We start from the raw sequence: 24,812 nt of genomic DNA, 5'->3' as shown, positions 1-24,812 counted from the left end.
CGTAGTTGGGTGTCTTAGCATTTCCTCTGTATTGACAGTTTTTTGGAGCAGGTTAGTCAAAGGAGCTGCGATTTGAATAAACCGGCGATAGTACCCGAGCAACTCCAGGAAAGCCCAAGATCTTTCTTGGTTTGTGGTAAAGGTATCTGGGAAATGGCAGACCGTTTAGAGTTTTGTGGTCTTATTACTCCTTCCCCTAATAGATACCAGAGGTATCGAACGGTCTGGGCTGCTAGATGACTTTTAGCTGGATTAATTTTGAGACCATATTGCCCTAAGGTCTGTACCACCTGGGAGAGATGTAATAAGTGTTGTTACCAGGTATCACTATAAATAATTATGTCATCAATATATGCCCCAGCATATCTCTCATGGGGTTGTAGTACTATATTCATAGCTCTCTGAAATGTGTCTGAAGCCCCGTGCAACCCAAAAGGTAGCACTTTAAACTGATATAACCCATCTGGGGTAGAGAAGGCTATCTTTTCTCTACCCTGCTCCCTCAGGGGTATCTGCCATACCCTTTACACAAATCCAGTGTACTGATATATTTAGCCTGCATGATTCTCTCAACCATTTCATCCACCCTGGGAAGTGGGTATGTATCAAATTCAGAGATCTTGTTGACTTCTCTGAAATCAATACAAAATCGTATCCAGCCATCTGGCTTCGGCACAAGGACAATGGGTGAGTTCCATTCCCTCACAGAGGGTTCGATTATGTCCATCTGCAACATCTTTTGGATTTCATCTCTAATGGTCTGGCGACGAGCCTCAGGGATACGGTAGGGCCTAATGCGTACCCGTTTCCCAGTGGGAGCTTTTATAGAATGTTCAAAGAGCGTGGTCCTACTAGGAGATGAAGAGAAAGTATCTTGAAAAGGATTTAGTACTTTTGACAGATTACATCGTAGTACAGGTGGAAGACAGGGGTCTATACACTGGCTAAACAAGGGAGTGTGTGCTTCAGTCGTATTCACATCTGCTGGCAAGGGTCCCTCTCATTTCTTTAGCAAATTCACATGATAGATTTGAGAGGTATGTCTGGCCGGATCAGTTTCAACCCCGTAGGTCACAGGAGTGACCTTCTCAATGATAGTATAGGGACCCTGCCTCTGCTCCAACAACTGATGATCTGATGAAGCCATCATTAGTAACATTGAGTCACCAACTACAAAAGACCTTTCCTTAGTCCCCTTGTCGTATTGGCCCTTCTGTGCTATCTGAGCTTCCTCACGATAGCCCTGATTTGTCCCAGTTGGGTACGTAAATTAGAGACATTCTGTCAGTGGCTTGGTATCATTTGGTTCTGTTTACCATCTCACTTGGGCCATCTCTAGAAAGGTACGTGGTTTAACAGCTCAAAGGGAGAGTACCCTGTACTTTTTTGTTCTTTGCACCTAATGGCGAATAATGACAGGGGCAACATGTCCTCACATTTCCTGGACTCCAAAGCTAGGAGTTTCTTGAGGGTGGTTTTAATAGTGGCATTGTATCTTTCCACTAACACATCTGTCTGGGGATGATAGGCAGCTGTCCTGATTTGTTTGACCCCTAACTGCACACAGACTTGCTTCATAAATTGGAACACAATGGGAGTCCCTTGATCGGTCAAGATCTCTTTTGTGAATCCCACCCTTGAAAAAAACGTTATCATGGCCTTGGCTATGTTAGAGGCATCTGGTCTGCGTAAGGGTATGGCTTCTGGAAAACGGGTGGTGTAGTCTACCATAACAAGAACATAACAACATCCACTGCGGGAAGGTAACAAAGGACCTATTATGTCCATACCTATTCGACTGAAGGGTTATATTTATTTATTTAATTTATTTAAGCAATTTGTAGAGTGTGCAAATACCCGTGGGTGTCTCGGCGCTATGGACGGAAGAGGCAGTAGTCAAATGGTGTGCTGCTCATTGGTTGAAAAGCCAGGTTTTTATAAGATTCCTGAAGGCCGGTAGTGTTGGGCAAGATTTAATTTGCTGAGGTAGGGTGTTCCACAGTCTGGCCGGGGCAACAGTGAAACTGTTGTATCCCCAGAAGACCTTATTTGTGCGGAAAATCATGAGGAGGTTGGCAGTTGAGAATCGTAAGGTTTCTTGTGGGTGGTTTTATTATGGGGAGTGGTTGAAGGGGTGCTGTGGGAGGATGGTATCTGATATTTTTTTGGCGTACCGGGCATTCTCTGCAGTATATTTTTACATGCTGGTATATGCCAGGCCAATAAAACCGTTCCATGATCTGTTTTTCAGTTTTGTCTGCCCCAAAATGTCCCCCAATAAGTGGGTGTGGGCTAGATACATCATTTTTTCCCTGAATGGACCAGGGATCAATAGCTGGGGGTTCTGAGTGGGGCTCCCTTTTCTATACAACAACCGCTTTTTCTTAAAGAAATATGGACCTACGTGGTGTGGGTCTTTGTCCTATAGGGCCTTGTTCCAACACCGGATCTTCCCTTTGTGCCGCAAGGACATTTCTATCGGTTTCCCAGGGGTTCTCATCTTGTGGAACGGGCAAAACCAATGGAACCCTGCCTTTTTCTGCTCTCCTTTGTTTTCTACTCTTCCTAGTTTTTGATGGTGGTCACTCCTTGTCTGTATTCCTGTGAAAAAGGTGCTGTGGCCCACCATTCTTCTTCTTTGAGTTTAGTGCAGTGCAACAACTGAGATAACTTTGGGTAATCGTTTCCGAGTATAGCTTGTTCTGGTAACCGGGGTATAAGTCCAACAGTTAAAGTGGTTCCTGGGTCATGGGGGTGTTGTATTTCTACTTGTGCCGTGTGGTACGGTTTGGTGTCACCATGAACACAGCGTATTGCTACAGTTCCATCAATCAGGCCAAGGCGGGATCCCAGGTCTTGAGTTCAGACTATGCTGTGTAGGCATCCCATATCAGCCAGAGCTGTCACGGGGTGTCCATTCACTGATACTGTACAGCGATAGGGAGGTGATTTTTTTTTCTGAAGGGGAGCAATAGTAGTTGCGGGCCATACCTATTTCCATGGGGTCTTCCTTTTGGGGACAAAACCGGGCAATATGTCTCTTCCCTCCACACTGGAAAGATTGAGGACCCATAGTAGGAGGTCTGATAATAGGGGTTCCAGGAAATATGGTTACAGGTTTGGACTTCTTTGCTAGGGTTGGACGGGGCTGACGATGTACTCCTGGGCCTCCTGTTTTCCCTGTTGACTCCTCTCACCCTTTTTGAATCTCTTGTGCTCTGTTGTAGGCACGAGCAATCTCTACGGCAGTTTCCAGGGTCAGATTAGCCTGTTGACGCGCCCACCTCTGAATGGGCGGATGAAGTGAGGACAAATATTGCTCCAAATATATTTTGTCCATGATGCCATCTTTATCTGTAGTGACTGGTTTGAACCAGCGATCCGCCATATCTTTTACCGTACAAGGCTTGAGGTGTCTCTTGGAGTCCTTCCTTCATTTGTCGTAGTTTTAGCCGGTAGGTCTTGTCATCTACACCCAACCTCTCCATGATGCACCTCTTTATATCACCATAAGGAGCTATCCTGGTAGGCTGCTTGCAAGTCACCAGACAGGAGAGGTCCCAAGTACTGGACCCATTTATCAAGTGGCCAAGATGCTGCCGTGGCCATCCTTTCGAAATTATTGAAAAAATAGTCAGGGTCTTCTATACTCATGTACCGTTGTACCGCGGGGCCTCTCGCTCTCTGAGCAGGACAGGCACGACCTTTGGAAAGACTATGGCAGTTTCCTCCAGGCGGTCAGGTTGAAATTCAGTTATTTCAAGTCCCTACACCACTGGCACTGGACGTTGGAGTGTGTCTATAAAGCACATACGGCAGACTATTCCACATGCTGCAGGTGCAGACGGTGTGGCGCAGTTGCCTGTGACATTTTGCATTTCCTGCGGACTGTATAGCACTTAGTGCTGCTACGGCTCCATTTGGGATAACTTGATGACCAACCTAGGGCGGGCACCGCAATTAATGGCCCGTCTGACTTTGCTTCACAAAATGTCAATATTCCAGAATTTAACACACCATGGTAAGAGTTTCTGGCTACGGCCTTCGTAGTGGGAGTTGGCTTTTTGGGGGGTGACCATGGTGCCTGGCACCCTGACTTTTCTCTCCTGTTCCCACTTCCCTTCTCCTCGTGTTTCCCCTCATCCTCCTTCCCTGATAATCTGCAGGATCTTCTGGGCTACATCACCTCTATCTGGATGGGTTATGTTATTTATTGTTTTTCCGGTTATCAATGTCTTTTCACAAGTTCAAGTTTACACAGTATCTTGGACTCTGCTGAATCGATAAACTTTCATACCTGTTATATGCTCATTGTATATGAAAAATCAATAGAGAAATGAGGTATTAAACAAAGACACAGGGAGTGTTGTCACTTAACATTTGACTTTGACAGTTGCAAAGGAAGAGACATTACTGAATTTATAGACATGATCAGAACACATGTAAAGTGATACGATTGACAACCAAGTCTCACTAAAATAGACATTCAATTTAACATTCTACTGAACTGTGTGCAGTACTCATGGTGAAATATGAGGAAGGTTTTGCCAACAAAATGTGGGACAGAGGGTCTGCTCTCTGATGAATAGTCATGTGTGAAGTTCTAGTTAATCCCCATAGTTTGGAAGAATGGGCCAGGTTTGAGTGAGACTTCAGACTGACTTCCAAATGTGTTAGTGTCACTCTTGATGAGTGAGGCTTGAGGGCTCTGATGAATGCACGTCTGAATTAATGTTGCTGTCGAGGCACTCAAGGCTGCTTTCATGACAATGCCACAAAGAGTTGACACACTCACTAATCAATGGTGTATTGATGACGAGTGTACTATGATATAAGGGCCTATGTGAAGGAGTACAATATTTTCGAGTAGTGAAATGCCCCTCCCCTGTTCTTCAGACCAGTAATACCCACTCATTTTTATGATACAATGCAAACTGTGTGAGAAATTTCTGGTTCATACTTGGTTGCTCTATCTTAGAAATTAATTGTTTCAAAGATATATTGCTTTATTTTTGTCAGTGAATCTTTGTTGAGAGAGGATGGTGGTTACTGTAAACAAAAAAACAAAGCCTGCAAGAGACCGCTATCTTAATATTTTAGGAGACAGTTGTGCTCTTAAACCAGAAACTCAAAACCTAATTAGGGCCTACATTTCAGTCTTGTTAGAGGATATAAAACCATATTAAATATAAGGAATAAGCCACAGACACAGGAAAATTAGAAATAAGCTGTTCTTTCAATGGTCGCTTTGACACATGACCTATGCCTCATTGGCACTGATCTGGTGTATACAACTCCATGGTATTTACCTCTATTTACTTTGCTATCTAGCATGTTGTGGATTTGAAAAACTGCAAATAAATTATTTAAAAGAATAAATAAGCTGCCCAGTTTAATTGCAAAACTGACTGAAATACTCATATATTCATTAAAATACCAACATATTCATTGAAATGCAGATATATTCTTTGAAATACAGATATATTAATTGAAATACAGATATGTTCTTTGAAATACAGATATATTCATTGAAATACAGATATATTAATTGAAATACAGATATATTCATTGAAATTCAGATATATTAATTGAAATACAGACTGCCACTTCCAGTTGTCACCTTTCTGTAAATACTCTTTAGTCCTTTACATCAGTGTTTGGAAGATGCTCATCTGAAGTGAAGCTATAAATACTTTTTTACATCAGGAGCAAAGTGTGAGGCCCTGTACTTGAACTGTCTGACCCTTAAAAACATTCCCGTCTGTGACATCTGAAATCCCAGGTTTTTACAGGTATAAATGCTTGTTTGTGTGAAATGTATTCACTGCTGGAGCCAGGAGGTGGCAGTTCCGTCTGTGGCCACCAGAGGGCGCTCCTCGCCTGCTGATGAAAAACCACTGAGTTGCACATTAGATGGAAGGGAGAAGGGTTTCCTCTTCCGGGTCGCGGCGGCAGAGACCGCACCAGCAGCGGTGGTGACATCACTTCCTGTCTCTCCTGGTTTGTGCAGCCTGCAGCAGAGGAGGAAGGAGCCCTGTCTGGTGGGCAGTCACCTTCATCTTCAGACCCTCACAGACCCCTCCTCAGACCCCAGATCTGCCCCCCCCCCAGCCCCAGGAGGAGAGACCCTGGACAGGTTTCTGCTCAGGTAGGAGAGCTGCCAACTCACTTGGCTGCAATTTTTAATCCATGGATCAGACCCCACCCCCCCTGGCATTCACAGTGACGTCAGGAGAGCTCAGCTCTTCCTCCTGCTGAGCCTGAGTGGGGAGCAGAGGAGGTGAGACCTGTCCAGGGGAGTAGCGTCTCTCTTTGGAACCCGTACATAGCGCCCCGAGGATCAGGGCGGAGTCAGAGGCACTGTATGGGGTGCACTGAACTCTGAGCTCCTCTGTCCTTAATGAGAATCCTTCACCGAGAGGCCTGTCCAGGGGGCAGAGGAGAGGAGGCCTGTCCAGGGGCAGAAGAGGTGAGGCCTGAGGTGAGGCCTGTCCAGGGGGGCAGAGGAGGAGAGGCCTGTCCAGGGGAGCAGAGGAGGCGAGGCCATTCCAGGGGTGCAGAGGCGGTGAGGCCTGTCTAGGGGAGCAGAGGAGGAGAGGCCTGTCCAGGGGTGAAGAGGAGGTGAGGCCTGTCCAGGGGTGCAGAGGAGGTGAGGCCTGTCCAGGGGTGCAGAGGAGGTGAGGCCTGTCCAGGGGTGCAGAGGAGGAGAGACCTGTCCAGGGGAGTGCAGAGGAGGAGAGGCCTGTCCAGGGGAGCAGAGGAGGTGAGGCCTGTCCAGGGGCACAGAGGAGGTGAGGCCTGTCCAGGGGTGCAGAGGAGGCGAGGCTTGTCCAGGGGAACAGAGGAGGTGAGGCCATTCCAGGGGTGCAGAGGAGGAGAGGCCTGTCCAGGGGCACAGAGGAGGTGAGGCCTGTCCAGGGGAGTGCATAGGAGGAGAGGCCTGTCCAGGGGAGCAGTGTATCTCTTCGGGGCCTGTGCATAGCGCCCCGAGGCTCAGGGTGGAGTCAGAGGTGCTGTATGGGGTGTAATGAACTCTGGGTTCCTTTGTCCTTAATGAGAATCCTTCACCAAGAGGCCTGTCCAGGGGTGCAGAGGCAGTGAGGCCTGTCCAGGGGAGCAGCGTCTCTCTTTGTAACCCGTACATAGCGCCCCGAGGCACAGGGAGGAGTCAGAGACCCTGTATGGGGTGCAATGGATTCTGGGTTCCTTTGTCCTTAATGAGAATCCTTCACCAAGAGGCCTGTCCAGGGGTATAGAGGAGGTGAGGCCTGTCCAGGGGTGCAGAGGACGAGAGGCCTGTCCAGGGGTACAGAGGAGGAGAGGCCTGTCCAGGGGCGCAGAGGAGGAGAGGCCTGTCCAGGGGTGCAGAGGAGGAGAGGCCTGTCCAGGGGCGCAGAGGAGGTGAGGCCTGTCCAGGGGCACAGAGCAGGCGAGGCCTGACCAGGGGTGCAGAAGAGGCGAGGCCTGTCCAGGGGTGCAGAGGAGACGCGGTCTGTCCAGGGGTACGGAGGAGGATAGGGCTGTCCAGGGGTGCAGAGGAGGTGAGACCTGTCCAGGGGTGCAGAGGAGGTGAGGCCTGTCCAGGAGTGCAGAGGAGGAGAGACCTCTCCAGGGGCGCAGAGGAGGAGAGGTCTGTCCAAGGGGTGCAGAGGAGGAGAGGCCTGTCCAGGGAAGCAGAGGAGGAGAGGCCTGTCCAGGGAAGCAGAGGAGGAGAGGCCTGTCAAGGGGTGTAGAGGAGGTGAGGCCTGTCCAGGGGTGCAAAGGAGGAGAGACCTCTCCAGGGGCGCAGAGGAGGAGAGGTCTGTCCAGGGGGTGCAGAGGAAGAGAGACCTCTCCAGGGAAACAGAGGAGGAGAGGCCTGTCCAGGGGCACAGAGGAGGTGAGGCCTGTCCAGGGAAGCAGAGGAGAAGAGGCCTGTCCAGGGGTGTAGAGGAGGTGAGGCCTGTCCAGGGGTGCAGTGGAGGTGAGGCGTGTCCAGGGGTGTAGAGGAGGTGAGGCCTGCCCAGGGGTTAGAGGAGGTGAGGCCTGTCCAGGGGTCAGAGGAGGTGATGCTTTTCTGGTAGGGGGTTGCAAAAGAGGCCTGTTCTGTGGTGTGGTGCCGTGCAGAGGAGGAGAGGCCTGTCAGGGAAGGGGGATGCTACAGGCGAGGTCTGTCCAAGGTAGTGCAGAGGAGGGGAGGCCTACCCAGAGCTGGGGGGTGCAGAATAGGTGAGGCCTGTCCAAGGGGGTGCAGAGGAAGTGAGGCCTGTCTAGTGGGGTGCAGGCGAGGTGAGGAATGTCCAAGGGGTGTAAAGGAGGTAAGGCCTGTCCAGGGGTGCAGAGGAGGTAAGACCTGTTCTGTCCAGGGGGTGCAGCCGAGGTGAGACCTGTCTGGGTCGTACAGAGAAGGTGAGACCTGTGGAGAGGGGATGAGGGGCAAAGGAGGTGAGACCTGTGGATAGGGGGGAGGGGCAGAGGAGGTGAGACCTGTCCTGTCGGAAGGGAGGTTAGAAGAGGTGAAGCCTATCCAGGGGGTGACACAAAGAAGGTGAGGCCTGTCCAGCAGGTGCAGAGGAGGGGAGGACTGTCCATGGGATGCAGAGGAAGCAAGGCCTGTCCAGGGGGTGCAGAGGAGGTGAGTGAGGCCTGTCCGGGGGGTGCAGAGGAGGTGAGGCTTGTCCAGGGCGGTGTAGAGGAGGTGAGGCCTGTCCAGGGGTGCAAAGGGGGAGAGGCCTGTCCAGGGGTGCAGAGGAGGTGAGGCCTGTCCAGGGGTGCAAAGGGGGAGAGGCCTGTCCAGGAAGATGTAGAGGAGGTGAGGCCTGTCCTGTGTTTGGGTGGTTCAAAGGAGGTGGGGCCTCTCCAGGAGGGATGCAGTGGAGATGAGGCCTGTTCGTCCAGGCGGGGTGGTCGAGAGCTGAGTTTAAGTTTGTTAATTGTTGTCCCAAGAGATTTGTGGAATGAGTGTAAGTTGCTTGTAAACTGGCCAATTGAAGAGCCACAGAGTGAAGTGCCTCAAAATATTTTATTATATTACAAGAGATTCATGCAGAGTTACAGACAATATAGCAAAGGCAAAGACCGGGTAAAAGAGGGCGCATCTTTTAGCGTTGCATCCAGAGGTTAGTGCTCATATCCAGCAAAATGTGAGGGGCTGTAGACTAACATTCTGGATGAGATTTTGTTTTACGCAAAGTTCTGTAGTGAGAATTTTGTTACTAAACAGAAAAATATCAAAGAAAAAATAATGATGGCTCAGACAAATATGTTCCAAACCGGTGACGAAAGTGATTCTCACAGATTGTATTCTCGTTTTGATTCTGGGTTTGTTGCTGGTGTTAATTTGAATATGCACGGCGTTGGTGTGCAGAGTAATGATGTTCAGTATGTGCAAGGAGGAAATGTTGTTCCTCTGGGTCAGGGCCGGACTGGGAACCCAAACCAGGCCTGACAATTTTGACGGACCTGCTCACTGCCTCTTTTGTTGCTGGGGGGGCGATATAGCAGCACCACAGCAAAACCAGCCCCCAGTAACAAATACGTTTCCCAGCACTGAAGAATCGGCCCCCACTCTTCCAGCCTCCCGGGGAAACACCCGAAGCCCGTTCCGGCCAGTCCAGCCCTGCTGAGGGTGTAGGTTTTACTGACAGTGGCAATTTAAATACCTCAAACACTAATGTGCAGAATATGAGATGCTCCTTGCAATGTTTGCAGGAACCTGGGAAACTGGAACATGAATCAGATGGCACAGAATGGGATGTCACAGTGGGAAACATCCTTTACAACGCAACTTTTACCACGCAGTGCCTTTACATCGCAACTATTACAATGCATGTCATTACAATGCATTGTGCTGGGGGGCGCTCTAGGATAGGGATTGGATTTAATTTACTATCCAACACCTTCCCTACTATCCACGGGGACTGGAGTTGGAATAGTAAATTAAACTATTCACTATCCAGCACCCCTCAACGCTATGCGTTGTAACAGCATGCGTTGTAAAACCTGCGATGTAAAGGCATGCGTGGTAAAAGCATGCGTTGTAATGTCATACATCCGTCACAGTCAATGGTTCCAGCCCAACTGGCCTCTGTGCAGAATCAAAGGCAGATAGATTGGAACATGCCTTCAGTTCAGATGGTGCCACAGCCCAGTGCAGAATAGAACGCCAAGTTCTCAACAAATTTAAGACTTCAATAAAATCCTTTTTTGATTAATAATGATTTTCCACAACTTGCATATACACTAGGATTTTCTACTGGAGTGAATCAGACACAATGACGGTGCCTGAGATGGGAGAAGGATTGCGTGCTTGGGGCAGTCCTAGAGGTCACCCAGAGTGGCCCTTTTGTAGAAGAAGTAAATGGGAATCCGGCATCACTTTTAATCAATAAATGTGCCTCCCGTTCCACAATCAGACTGATGGGAGCGCCCAACCCACCCCTCTTGGGAAAGGAGTCCAAGTTGTAGGCAATTCTAATAAATAACTAATAGGCTGTCAGAAAATTTTCCCGTACAAATTGGGTCAATGATGAATGGCACAAACTTAAACTGTGATTAAGAGCCAGTTATTATGTTAGGGAATAACCTTGTAAAATGACTTGTGGCTTTTAGGGGAAGAGTCACAATTCATTATTCATTTTTTTTAGGTGTGGTTTATTAAATTACATTTTGTTGTGCCATGTTTTCATGAATATTCATTGGTTGCTGTCATTTTTACCTCATCATGAACCATGTCAATAATGTGTTCTCTCTGTCTAAAAACTTAAAAACTGTACAGTTTTGGGATATTTGCTGGAATTGTTTTATTTTACACTTTTCCTAAAGTCAGACTACATGTCAGTCCTCTTACTGATTTTGTACTTAAGAACGTTTCCTTGATTTTTAACTAAGCAGATTCTATGTCAGTTTGCTATTTGATATTATAGAAAAACGTTTTCTTATTTCTTAGCACACATTTGTTGTGGTGGTCTGTCAATTGACTTTACAGATAGTTATTTCTGATTCTGCCCCCTCCTTCTGAGACGCCAGTGACACTGCGAGCTACGGGAGGAGGAAGGGGGGAGGCTCTTGTGTGCCCTGCAGGCTCTATCTTCTGCCTTCTCCTGTCCAATCCATATATTTCGGAGAGGCAGAGGTCTAGTTCTTGGGTTGCCGTCCTATAGGGCTCACAAGACACTGACCCTCCGTATCACACCTTTAAATAATTATACATTGAAAGCGCCAACACATTGATGCCTTGTTTCTTCCAATGCTCAGCATTTGAACTCTGCATCAGCTTGAGCTTGAATTGTAGTTGCTCAGAGAACATGGTTTGGAACAATCTAAGAGTCTTGTTGAATTATCTATGAACGGTGGGCAGAATTTAACATGCCTTTTGTGAACCAGATTGTTTTGATTTGCAAGTTTCATGGGATCTAAATGGAAAGATGGGGGTTATGAAGACGTGGACTGGGTTGTTAGGGTTTGTTCTCTGAGACTGTGGGTGTACTCTATATTCACAGAGACCTTTTCCAGCAGAGTATCGTGGTTCTTGAACCAAAAAAAGTATTTATTCATAACCAGAGTTGCTTGACAATGGCCTCCAGAGAACAAGAGATTCTTTTGTTTTGGAAGTTCAGGACGGTTAATTGGAAGACGGGATTAAGTATGATCGTCTGAAGCAAAACTATTTCTTTACTTCCTTTCAAGGTATTCTGGGATGACCAAGTAGTGCAGCGTGGCTGCCACCCTTGGAGGAACAACATATAATATAACTTTCAGGTAAGGATTCCTATAACTGTAAGTTTCCTTTTCCCCTGTTTCTTCTTTCTCTATTCCCTTTCTTGATCTCTTTTTTGTTTTTGTCTCTTCAGCTTCAACATTTTACTCCCTCTGTACACTATTCTTGTTGTTATCAAACTTCTGATAATCACCTGATGGAGCCACATTCCTCCTGGAACGTGTTGGGAGTGTAGTGCAGCTCCAGTTCCTTTTTAGGTCAGTTTTGCCCCCCAGTTCCTTAACTATTGGCACATTTGTCTCCTCCTCTACAGCACGTGATACTATAATCCCTCTGTTTGTCTTTCAGCGTCGTTTCTCTTTGGATCTGACTTCCATATCTTTACATCCTACCATCCTACCCTTTTCTGTCTTATCTACTACAAGCAAAAGACACAGTACATGTGCGTGGACACACAGGCACACAGGGCTTGCTTTAGGGTGGTGTGGCCGGTGGAGCTGCACCTGGTGCTGACCTTGGGGGCACTGTGTTTAGATGTAACTTATGGTTTCCTGTGCTGGAACATGTGGTGAGAGTGGAAGATAGCCTTTTTCTCTTTCTTCTGTTTTGTGTTTTCCTTATCTAGACCCTTTTTCGTTTCCGTTACTGTTGTGCTGTTTTTTTCTCTTTTTCAGGTGTTGCAGTGGCCTGGTCCTGTCGAAGGAGCATGAGTTCTGGGCCACAAAGTAAGTCCTTATCATCCGCACAATTTGAAATGGTGAATTCCACTGAGCTAACTGGACACAGCGTCTGTCTATGGTGGCATTTAAAGCACTGAGTGCAACAAGGCCAATTCCTTTGTTCCTAGATCACTGGAAAAAGGAATAGATGAACAGTCTAGGTGGGCAGGGTTAGTAAATAACATCTGATAATTCATTAAAAGTATTACAAATATCTCATTTGATGCCAGCCTTTGCCACAGAAATTGTAAATTGATAGTGTTGGCTGCTTCTGAGAATCGGTGTCACAATATATGTACAACTTGAGTTTCTTTCTTAAATATTAATTACGTTTGCTCTCACATCCTTGAGTTCCAGTGATCTAAAGCTCCCGATCTACAGTGTTCCGAGCTGTTTCACCACTATCAGAAATGATACTCAACTGATTTCCTAGCTTGTTTTTGTCAATACATTCTTTGTGCAAAGTATAAGGTCACAAATATTTTTTCTTTGTGTTCATTTACAATCTCTGACTCCGTTTCTACAGGTGACTGAAGCATGAACAGAAAAAAAGAAGGTTTAAATTTAGTGAAACATAACGAAAAGGATTATTTCAAGGAAAGTTAAAACATTCTCGCGCTCTAGAGAAGAAACACATTCTATGTGCCAGGAATGGTGAGGATGTTGGAGCGGAAGAAACTGGTGAATGTGAAAGTTGTCAAATCCCTAAAGGAAAATGACCATAAATGTTTACCAAGTGCCAGTAACTGAGATTGAGGAGAACATTGGCCACAACTGATCCCCACACAGTGCACTTGAGAAAACTCAGTGATGTAAATTCTGTTTGATGGTTTATGAGAAATGCTTTGGAGACCCAAACCCTCCCCAACAGATCAGTATCCGTAGACGTGATGTGAAAGAACCGTCAAGAAGACTAATATCCTCGGTTTACAAGCGCAAGCTTTTGTCTCCATCTCCTGTGATTCAGAGGAAAGAAAAGATTGTTTAAAAGAAAGTCATTGTAAATGCTCTTTCTCAGATGTTGATTCACCAAAGATGCTGGATTATCCTTTCCAATATAGGAAGATTTTCCCCCACCAACTCTGTCTCTTGAGTTTGATCCGAGTGGTTTCAAAGGATCCTGTAACTCCAAAGTGGATCATGTACCTGTCTTAGCCACTGAGCAAAAAAGCATATACTGGCACTGAAAGTATAAAAGGGGCCAGTGTTACGCTATTGATAATTCTTAAACCACCCTGGCATGCCCTAATCATCTGTCATTACTTGTATGAACAAACATAGCTACCAGGCAAACACTAAAGCCCAAAGACCTTATCAGTGCTTTTAAAACTCCTAAATCAAATGTGATAAAACAGAATCACTAAATGAGACTAATTAAACAAGAGAAAATTCACCCGGGCATAACTTGGAGAAAATGAATCCATGAGAGGCCTCTTAATCAATTCAAGGGGCTCCTCAGTGAAAGTTAATGAGACAAGTTAGATAGGTGCCTTTAAAGGTAGGAAATGATCTTCAGGTTAAAACTATAATTAGTTAAATACATATGTTAAGAAGAGCATCTGAAATGTATTTTAGAAGTTAATGCTGAGTTGTAACTTAAACATGTACACAATCAGAAATCAGATTCAGTCTTAAAATGATGTGTATTCAGGAACAAACCCAACTTGGAGAAACAAACAACTCGAATAAGAGCAATAACTGTGAGAACAGCTTTAGTTATCAATCCCACCTCACTAAACATGAGAAATCTAGCTCTGGAAGAAAACCCTATCAGTGTCCTGAATGCCAGAAAGGCTTCAGTCTCAAATCCAACCTTACTGTACATGAAAGAACTCACACTGGACAAAAACCTTATCAGTGCTCTGAATGCTCGAAAAGCTTCAGTCAGAAATCCAGACTCACGGTACATGAAAGAACCCACACTGGACACAAACCATATCAGTGCCCTGAATGCTGTAAAAGCTTCTGTAGCAAATTCAATTTCACTATACATGAAAGAACTCACACTGGACAAAAACCTTATCAGTGCTCTGAATGCTCGAAAAGCTTCAGTCAGAAATCCAGCCTTACTGTACATGAAAGAACCCACACTGGACAAAAACCATATCAGTGCTCCACGTGCCAAAAAAGCTTCAGTTTTCGTGGCAGTCTGATTCAACATCAGGTAACTCACACTGGACAAAAACCTTACCAGTGCTCTGAATGCTTGAAACGCTTCAGTCAGAAATACAACCTTACTGTACATGAAAGAACCCACACTGGACAAAAACCGTATCAGTGCTCTGAATGCTGTAAAAGCTTCAGTCAGAAATCCAGCCTTACTGTACATGAAAGAACCCACACTGGACAAAAACCATATCAGTGCTCTGAATGCTGTAAAAGCTTCAGTCAGAAATCCAGCCTTACTGCACATGAAAGAACCCACACTGGACAAAAACCATATCAGTGCTCCACGTGCCAAAAAAACTTCAGTTTTATTGGCAGTCTGATTCAACATCAGGTAACTCACACTGGACAAAAACCTTACCAGTGCTCTGAATACTGGAAAAGCTTCAGTCAGAAATCCAGCCTTACTGTACATGAAAGGACCCACACTGGGCATAAACTGTTATACTGCTCTGAATGCCAGAAAAGCTTCAGTAGTAAATCAGCTCTCTCTCACCATGAGAGAGCTCATACTGGACAAAAACCTTATCAGTGCTCTGAAAGCTGGAAAAGCTTCAGTCAGAAAGGCAACCTTACTAAACATGAAAGGACAAACACTGGGCATAAACTGTATCAGTGTTCTGAATGCCAAAAAGGTTTCTATCAGAAATCCGGTTTAACTCTACATCAGAGAATACATACTGGGCTCAAACAGTATCAGTGCTCTGAATGCCAGAAAAGCTTCAGTCGTAAAATAACTCTCACTCAACATGAGAGAACTCACACTGGGCAGAAACCGTATCAGTGCTCTGAATGCTGGAAAAGCTTCAGTCAGAAATTCAGCCTTACTCAACATGAAAGAACCCACACTGGGTATAAACCGTATCAGTGCTCTGAATGCCAGAAAAGCTTCCAACTGAAAATGACTCTCACTAGACATAAAAGAACTCACACTGAACAGAAACCTTATCAGTGCTCTGAATGCCAGAAAAGTTTCAGTCAGAAATCCAGTTTAACTCAACATGAGAGAATCCACACTGGGCTCAAACCGTATCAGTGCTCTGAATGCTGTAAAAGCTTCACTCGGAAATCCGACCTTACTGTACATGAAAGGACCCACACTGGGCTCAAACCGTATCAGTGCTCTGAGTGCCAAAACAACTTCCGGGATAGATCCGGTTTAATTGTTCATGAAAGAACCCACACTGGACAAAAAACTTATCAGTGCCCTGAATGCCAGAAAAGTTTCAGTCGGAAATCCAGTTTAACTCATCATGAGAGAATCCACACTGGGCTCAAACCGTATCAGTGCTCTGAATGCTGGAAAAGCTTCAGTAAGAAAATAAATCTCTCTACACATGAGAGAACTCACACTAGACAAAAACCTTATCAGTGCTCTGAATGCCAGAAAAGCTTCAATCAGAAATCCAGCCTTACTGTACATGAAATGACCCACACTGGGCTCAAACCGTATCAGTGCTCTGAGTGCCAAAACAACTTCAAGTATAGATCCAGTTTAATTGCTCATGAAAGAACCCACACTGGACAAAAACTTATCAGTGCCCTGAATGCCAGAAAAGTTTCTGTGACAAATCCAGTTTAACTCAACATGAGAGAATCCATACTGGGCTCAAACCGTATCAGTGCTCTGAATTCTGGAAAAGCTTCCAACTGAAAAAGACTCTCACTAGACATGAAAGAACTCACACTGGGGAAAGACCTTATTAGCTCTCTGAATGCTGGAAAAGTTTCAGTCGGAAATCTGGTCTCACTCAATTTGGGAGAACTTACCTGTAAAAAACCTTGTTATTGTTCTAAATGCCTGGGAAGCGTCTGCTGGAGATTCAATTTCAGTCCACAAGAGAGAAAGCACAACGAGAAAGGAAATTACCCGTGCTCTCAATGTGATAAAAACTTCAGTTGTAAATGTAACCTTTCTACATAAGAGAGACAATGTGGGAGAATAAAAGGTGCTCACTGTCAACCCTGAGGAGGAGCTTTCAGCATCGCAAAACATTTACATGAAACAGCCACAAAGACACCGCTCCATTGATTGTACAACAAACCGTCTACTGAGAAAAGCACACAGCGAGGGATGGAAATGCTTGAATTAACCTCATCCTTTTGTAACTATTTGTGGCCTCATTCCATTCAGTGTGTTTTGCTCCCTGAGTGTTTATAAGTATTGACTGACCCACAAAGGCCATTGGATCCTGAACTTTGAGGCGACACTTCTAGATTCAGGAATGCTTGTAACCTCGAACTGTTTCCAGCCTTAACGAGCCTCACCAGGGGGCTGCAGCAGGAGTCCCTTTGTCGTAGGTCTCTATGGGACCAACATCTGTTCATGTCTGTACCACATAGGGCTGATCATTGAGAAAAACTAAAGGTGATGGATGAACTGGTAGTTAATCTCGGCAACATCCTGCCACATCATTCTCCAGTCTCTGTGCCACTAAAGACAAGGTCAACCATATGCAAACCATTCTTGGCTCCACCCTAAATAGTCCTAATGACTTCTGTTCCAATGGGACATGGCCTCGTATTACAAGATCCACACGAGTGCTCTCTTTCCATCTTCTTTTTGTTTCAAATGGAACCTGCTATCTTTAACCATGCCTCTGGCCTGCCACGTTCCATGCTTTGGCTCTTATCATCAACCTTGAACCATCTCCATAACTTGGAAGCTCTGAAGACTTCGCAGCTGTTGTAACTGCTTGAACTTTCCAACATTTTGATGGCCGTGGATTCAGGTTCACCATGATAACCCAACTCTACTCTGTGGGAATTTTGCACTTCAAGCCACTTCTGTGCAGCTCGTCACCTTCTGAGACTGATTCAGCCAAAAACCTTGCATCAAATTCCAGTGTTAATAATCACCAATCACCAATCTCGAGCATAGCTACCAAAGTCAGCTACAATTTTGTAGGTGACTTCCTGATTGATTCAGTGGATCTGCTTTTTTTTTTTTATTCCTTTTCCTTTTGTTTGGTTTTCACAGTTGTTTTTGCTAATTAATAAACCTTAAATCACAGCCCTCCTTTAGATTTTATTTCTGAATACTTATTAAATATTCTTTTTGATCTAAACTTGGTTTGAATCTTTAAGTTCCTTGTCTATTTTTAATAAACTGTATTGAAATTTGTGACTTCCAATGTTTTGCTTTACCTTCGAGCGCGCCTTCGGCCATACTGCTCAAGCCACGGTACCAAAAGCGAGCTAGGAACGCTTTAGTAGAAATGACATTTACCTTTGCTGACCAAAGTTTGGGAAAAGCAAAGCCGGCTGTCTCCAGAAAGCACACTAAGGTTACTCTCTTAGGTGGCCTCTGCACCACCTGTAGATGCAAACAGCAAAGATTATGAGGGAAGCTGTTGGTATCTGTGCCCCCAGAATTTGAGTCTGCCACCCTCCCTCAAACAGTTGAAAGAGCTAATAATGCACCCGTCAGAGATTCATGTCTCAGCAACTAAGACTGCTCTCTACTGCCACATAACACTCACACTGTTACCTGAATCACAATCCCTGTGCAATGTACAAACCTTTACATAAAGAAGTTGTGCTGTGCATTGTGAACAGGCTTTCACCCCCCTTTGTATGTAAATGAGTTTCTGTGATCAGACACCCCAGGCTCCCATTTCTTCTAGTGCTGTGATAATGTGAGAATGGTAACGAGATCACAAACAAGGGCTGTATTGAGAAATAACCGTCTTCCAAGTCACACAGTAGTTTGTAGTTCTTTACTACTCTTTTAAATGTACATCCCCCTATCCCATTCCAAGGTAGAGTATAGTTTGCGAAGTGTGACTCTCTTGTGGCCCGCTCCCCAGATTAAGTCCATAAGAACATAAATTGAGTCCAATTTCCTGAAGAAGTGCCGAGGCAGGTAAACTAGAGGGGTCAAGAAGCACTATAAATGTATTAACAGCATTTTTGCAACTGCCACTCTACCCATGGGTTGATAGTGGCAGGGAGCCCCAAAACTACAGGGATCTGCTAACACTGGAAATCACTTAAGTTGCCCTGTATAAGTTCTTCGTCGGTGTGGTAAGTTCACCCCTAAATACCCAAAGTGCTAATTGGGGCAGCACTTCATATATGATAGGACAAACACCACGTCCCTTCCGTATCCGTGAGCTTCCTTATTGCCAGTATAGTCTTGGGTGTGATGTTCAAACTTTCAGCGTCCTGATATATCTTGTCGTTTCTATTTACTCAGCGCTCGAGTATGCGCCTCTCATTTACCTTCCGTCTTGGGTTCAACGCCAATACAGTCAAACTTTCAGCGTCCCGATATTTCGTGTCGTTTCAATTCACTCAAGACTATACTGGCAATAAGGAAGCTCACGGATACGGAAGGGACGTGGTGTTTGTCCTATCATATGGACGTTGGGAACAAGAGCGATAGAAAGTCAATGCCATAATTGAAATACATTGGTGTTAGAGCCAGACTACAATATAGTAGGCGATACCCGTAGGACAGTCTGCAAGAATTCTTTTTTTTTAGTAATAAGATTAGTTTAACATGATGCATCATCCTCAATATGCACAATACGTCTAATTGGTGAGACGCAAAAAAAGTGAAGGAGAAGGAGATTGTATCCCACAAACAAAAGGGAGGAAAGTATTTTATTATACAGAGACAGAAACATTGGTTGTCTTGAAAAAGATGGTGCAATAAACAGAAAACCATCGAAACGCGTCGACGCAATTAAAGGGTGCAATCAGAAGGACCAACACATTTGTGTCAAATATTGATTTAATCAATGTATTAACCAATGTGGCTTTAGATCTCTAGATGCACATTATGATATGACAAGTTTTGGTGTCTTACAATTTTTGTCTGTCTCGGTTATGCAGATGTTAGACATATTCACGAAACAAGCTGGAAGTTAATCTTTTATTTATAGCGGCACAGCAACAGATGAAGACAGCTGGTAGAGAGCAGGAAGGTCCGAGCAACTGACCTTGATGGATTGTAGCTCCCTACGGTTCCAAATGGAACAGTAAACATGCAAATCATAACATGACCATTTAAAGCTACAGAGATAATATACAAGGCAATGAAGAATGCAACACATCTCCCTTATTAAAGAAAAGAGAAATAATTAAACACAAATTACAAAAGAAACAAAAAGGAAATAAAGGAAAGAAAAGGTTATACATAATAAGGGAAAATGCATTAAGAAACAAAATCAGCAAATCTCCTTGGCACAAATTTTTGACGTGAAGAAGACTTAATTCTAGATGCAATGGATTCCGTAAATTCGGAAAGAAAAGGTTATATATAATAAGGGAAAATGCATTAAGAAACAAAATCAGCAAATCTCCTTGGCACAAATTTTTGACGTGAAGAAGACTTAATTCTAGATGCAATGGATTCCGTAAATTCCCGTTGTGGAACAGAAAACTTAGTGGTATGAAAATCAGGACATTTTGCAACACGTTTGATGTTCCATAACTTACCATCTTGTGTGATGACACTATTAGTGAAAAGCTTAACCACTTTCATAGGCTTACCAAATTTATATCAGCATTTGGTAAGAAAGCCTGGCCTCCTAATTCTAATCCAATCACCAACAGACAAATTAGAGCTTTTAGTATTCCACTTACTATCATACCAGTCTTTTGATTTAGCTTGTTTACTTTCTACTTTTTGGGCAATATCATTAATAACTACTTTTGAGAAAAAGTTATTAGAACATTTTTCCTTAATCCACCAAGGACAAATATTAGAAGCAGGATCGCGCCCTTTAAGAAGACGAAAGGGACTAACCTCAGTAGTTGAGTGTGGAGTTATGCGATATAACCAGAGTTTTTCCCTCAAAATATTTTTCCAATTAGATCCTGACTTAATAACATCAGAAATAAAACCCTTCAAAACCCTGTTGAAACGCTCAACTAAACCATTCTCATGGGGTTCATAAACAGAAACAGTGTGATGTATAATGTTCTGTCGTTTGAGGAAATCCTCCATCTCTAAAGAAGTTAACTGAACCCCATTATCAGTGACGAGTCGAAGTACAACCTTCTCCTGAAAAAACTTCTTTAAAGAATTCAATTACATTACACGTTGAAGCAGCAGACACAAATTTGACCTCAGGCCATTTAGAGTGGTAATCAATGAGTACAAAAGCATAACGAGAATCTGAGGGTAGACACATAAAAGGACCAGAAATATCGAATGCTATTTTTTTCCAAGGATCAGTAGGCCAGGGTGTAGCCTTCAACGGAGGAACATTAACTTTTAACATCTTTTCACTACCCATACAAACCATGCACTCTCTTACCTTGCGATCAACCATGCGATTTAAACCTGGCCACCAAAAATAATTCCTTATTAAGCGTTTCATTGCAGACATACCTGGATGCATTTTGTGAGCCAGGTCTAAAATAACACTTTGCATGGCAAATGGTGGTACACATTTTCCAGATTTGAAAACAAAATTATTTTCTAATTCCAATTTATCATAAACTTTAAACATAGGCATGAAATCTTCTGTTAAATTTTTCTTGTCAGGCCATCCTTCCAAAATTTTTTTTTTTTGATAGACTGCAAAGAAAGATCTTGATTATCTGCAAGAGTCCAGGATTCTTGAGAAACATCTTGAAACGTACCCAACAAAACATCTTGTAAACATGTGACAACATCAGTGTCATCAGAAATATCATTTGAATAAATTTGGCAAGGAAGACGAGACATGAAATCAGGAACAACATTTTTTTTTTCCAGGAACATATTCAGGTGAAAAACAATACTCCTGTAATCTAGAAGTCAATCTGGCAATACGTGCAGTTGAATTCCAACCCCCACCTGGAGAAAGAATGTTGACAAGGGGTTTGTGATCAGTTTTCAAAATAAATTTGCTACCCTAAATATAGTTCCTGAAATGTTCAATCGCCCAAACACGGGCCAAGAGCTCTTTCTCTATGACAGCATATCTGCGTTCACTTTCATTTAAAGTTCGTGAAGCAAAAAAAAATTCCATTCTTCTTTGCCTGATTTCTGAGACAAAACTGAACCAATACCATACATGCTTGCATCCACAGTAATAATGCATGTCTTGTTCAAGCAGAAAGGCTTAAGTGTGGGAGCAAGTAAAATCTCTGATTTAATATTTTCAAAAGCATACTGCTGTTCACTCCCCCATTCAAACACATTACCATGTCTGAGAAGCTTTCTAAGTGGTTCCATTTTTGCTGCAAAATTGTTAACAAACTTACTATAATATTCGCACATACCTGCGAAAGAAAGCAACTGTTCTTTGTTGCATGGAGAAGTAGCATTGTTGATTCCTTCCACATTGGATCTTTTAGGTACTACACCATCACCAGACAACATGTGACCAAGATATTCAACGGAGTCTTGAAAAAGTTTGCATTTACTTGACTTTAAAGTCAACCCACTTTTCCTCAGTTTCTCACACACACAACGCAAATGTACAAAATGTTCCTCAGTGGTAGCAGAATAAATAAGAACGTCATCTTGGAAACACTTGACAAAATGATCAACGTCCCTAAAAATGTTAACCATAACCCTTTGAAAAACAGAGGCTGCAGCTGCCAACCCAAACGGCATTCTTGTATATTGATACAGCCCTTGAGGAGTGATAAATGCCGTGAGACACTTAGAATCATCAGTCCGGGGAATTTGGTGATAGGTAGATCTTAAGTCGAGAGTGGAGAAAACTCTAGCTCCCTCCAACATAGAGACCACTTCATTTATGTTGGGAAGAGGATGACAATCCACTATAATTGCAGCATGTAAGGCCCTGAGATCGATTTTAAGTCCCAACACAAATATTTCACAAATAGGCTTTTTTATAGACTGCAAAGAAAGATCTTGATTATCTGCAAGGGTCCAGGATTCTTGAGAAACATCTTGAAACGTACCCAACAAAACATCTTGTAAACATGTGACAACATCAATGTCTTCAGAAATATCATTTGAATAAATTTGGCAAGGAAGACAAGACATGAAATCAGCAACAACATTTTTTTTTCCAGAACATATTCAGGTGTTAAACAATACTCCTGTAATCTAGAAGTCAATCTGGCAATACGTGCAGTTGAATTCCAAATGGAACAGTAAACATGCAAATCATAACATGACCATTTAAAGCTACAGAGATAATATACAAGGCAATGAAGAATGTAACAGCAGGTCATAAGCAATTTATGGTGATTGTACTTAGAAATTATATGTGTTTTATGTAGTAGACAGAGATTGAAGTAGGTCAACGGTCTAGTCAGTACAAAAGATTTTAAAAGTGTAATGACATTTTATGTACTTTTTCTTAACTATAAAATACCTTTGTCATATACTATGTTGATTTTTATAATTTAATGCACTGTGAATTATTGTACTCATTGTATTATTTGACTGTTGGGTCAGGGGAATACTGTTTTATTAACTAGATATTCAGGTCACAAGACCAAGGAAGAGGGATTGCATATGAGCAAGCAGATTCTGGTGTGCAGTTAGTGTACTGGTGAGAACAACGAGTATACTCATGTACAAGGATTTATCTGTCACCAGATGTTTCAGATCTGGGTAAGCATAAGCCAGTCCACACTGCATGGGTCATTCTGATTGCATTCCCGTGTTGTGGTGTGGGAAGGGGCAGAATTAAAGTTCCCACCCCATATACTCTGCATTGCCAGGGTTTGTATCAAGGGCTTGGATGAAGTACAACTGTCTCCAACTCAACACAGACAGGATGGAAGTCCTCATTTTTGGGAACAACACCTCACAATGGAATGACACATGGTGTCCCATGGAGCACGGAAAAACCCCCTGCATCAACATACCATGCCCGCAACCTCTACATCATTGTGGATAGCAAGCTATCCATGAAGAAACAAGTCAATGCAGTCTCATCCACCTGCTGCCACACCCTTTGCAGGCTCCACAAGAGCTTCAGATGGCTCCCGGCAAACACCAGAAGGACCATCATGCAAGCACTCGTCACCAGCAGACTGAACACTGGAAACACAATCTATCTAATAATCACTACACACCTCTGGATGAGAGTCCAGACAACACAGGACTCAGCGGCAAGACTCATACTCAACCTCCCAGAATGACACACATCACACCCCTTCTCAAGAAACTACACAGGCTCCTGATTCAGAAGAGATTCCAGTTCAAGATGATGAGTCATGCCTGCATGGCCTTGCACAACGAAGGACCAGCATACATCAACAAATGCCTTACCTTCCACCAACCAACAAGACACCTTCTATCCGCTTCACTCTCCCTCGCAGACACCCCACAGATCTGCTGAGCCAACAGCAGTGGACGCCATTGGAATCGCTGCAGCTCAACAGTTTCCCAACACAAGCTCCTCTCTTCGCCTGTGGACGGCAGCCTTGACAACATCGACACTGGCTTTGTAGGGCGTTAGTTCTATCGAAGTTCAAGCCACCATGTAACCCCATTTCTCACCCTCCCTTCTGCACATCAAGAGATCTTTGCTTTCCTTCACTATGTTCAGTCTAAGGCAGTCAACTCAGGGTCCTGGTGGTGTTTCTGGGGTCATATCACCTTGTCCTCTGTCATCAGGGCAAGAGCAGGGCCCGTTCACAGTTCTGCTGGAATGTTCTCCAAGGCGAGGGCCAACTCTCAGTGCAGCAAGGCTCCCGCCTGAAGTGTGGGTGATGGGGTGGGCTGCTGCAATATTCCAGTTCCACCATGACCCTGGCTTGTTTGCATGCTGCTTGCCCATTTGTAGGCTTGCTAAAGGAAGACCTTCGCAGCCCTCTCTTCTAACAGGGATTGTGCCAGTCTTGTCGTGGGAGGGTACAGCTTGGGTCCTGGGGCACCCCTTTTGTCTTCAGCCATTCCCAGTCCTCCACAGTGTTTTGAAGATTAGTGCTGCATCTGTATCGACTACTTGCAGTTTGTCTGGGAAAATTAGTGAGTATTTTAGCCCTAGTTGAATCAGCTTCTACTTCTGTGACGTGACTGAACCCCAGAAGCATTCCACTTCAGCCGTATAGTCCCGATATATATTCCCAGTGCGATTATCAATTTTCCAGGAGCAATTGGTACTCGCCACTTGTAGGATGTGGTTGTGATCCCGGTAGTTGAAGAGTCGTGCCACTACTGGCATAGGAATAGGCTCTACCTGGTCCTTATTCAACCTTTCTTTTGAGTGGAAGGTCGATCTCTTACTGCCAACTGTGCCATTGTTCTAAGAACAGCTCTATGTTAGGCTGCTTGGCCCCCTCTGGGAGTCCCACTAATC

The 24,812-nt window shown here is 44.2% G+C and overlaps 1 protein-coding gene across 1 annotated transcript in view; it reads left to right on the top strand.

The window, feature by feature from the left end:
- The window catches only part of LOC144806436 (uncharacterized), a 101,774-nt gene that overhangs the window by 26,808 nt on the left and 50,154 nt on the right, over positions 1 to 24,812 (top strand). Inside the window, 5 exon segments of the mRNA XM_078672803.1 lie at positions 11,668 to 11,739; positions 12,373 to 12,423; positions 12,944 to 16,112; positions 16,115 to 16,289; positions 19,497 to 19,499. Of these exon segments, the coding sequence (XP_078528929.1) occupies positions 14,054 to 16,112; positions 16,115 to 16,289; positions 19,497 to 19,499 (2,237 nt within the window). The 5' untranslated portion in view covers positions 11,668 to 11,739; positions 12,373 to 12,423; positions 12,944 to 14,053.

Source organism: Lissotriton helveticus (genome assembly GCF_964261635.1).
Source record: "Lissotriton helveticus chromosome 1_1 unlocalized genomic scaffold, aLisHel1.1 SUPER_1_unloc_71, whole genome shotgun sequence".
Taxonomy (NCBI): domain Eukaryota; kingdom Metazoa; phylum Chordata; class Amphibia; order Caudata; family Salamandridae; genus Lissotriton; species Lissotriton helveticus.
Note: the sequence above shows the minus strand (reverse complement) of the source record. Positions and strands in the feature narration are given on the sequence as shown.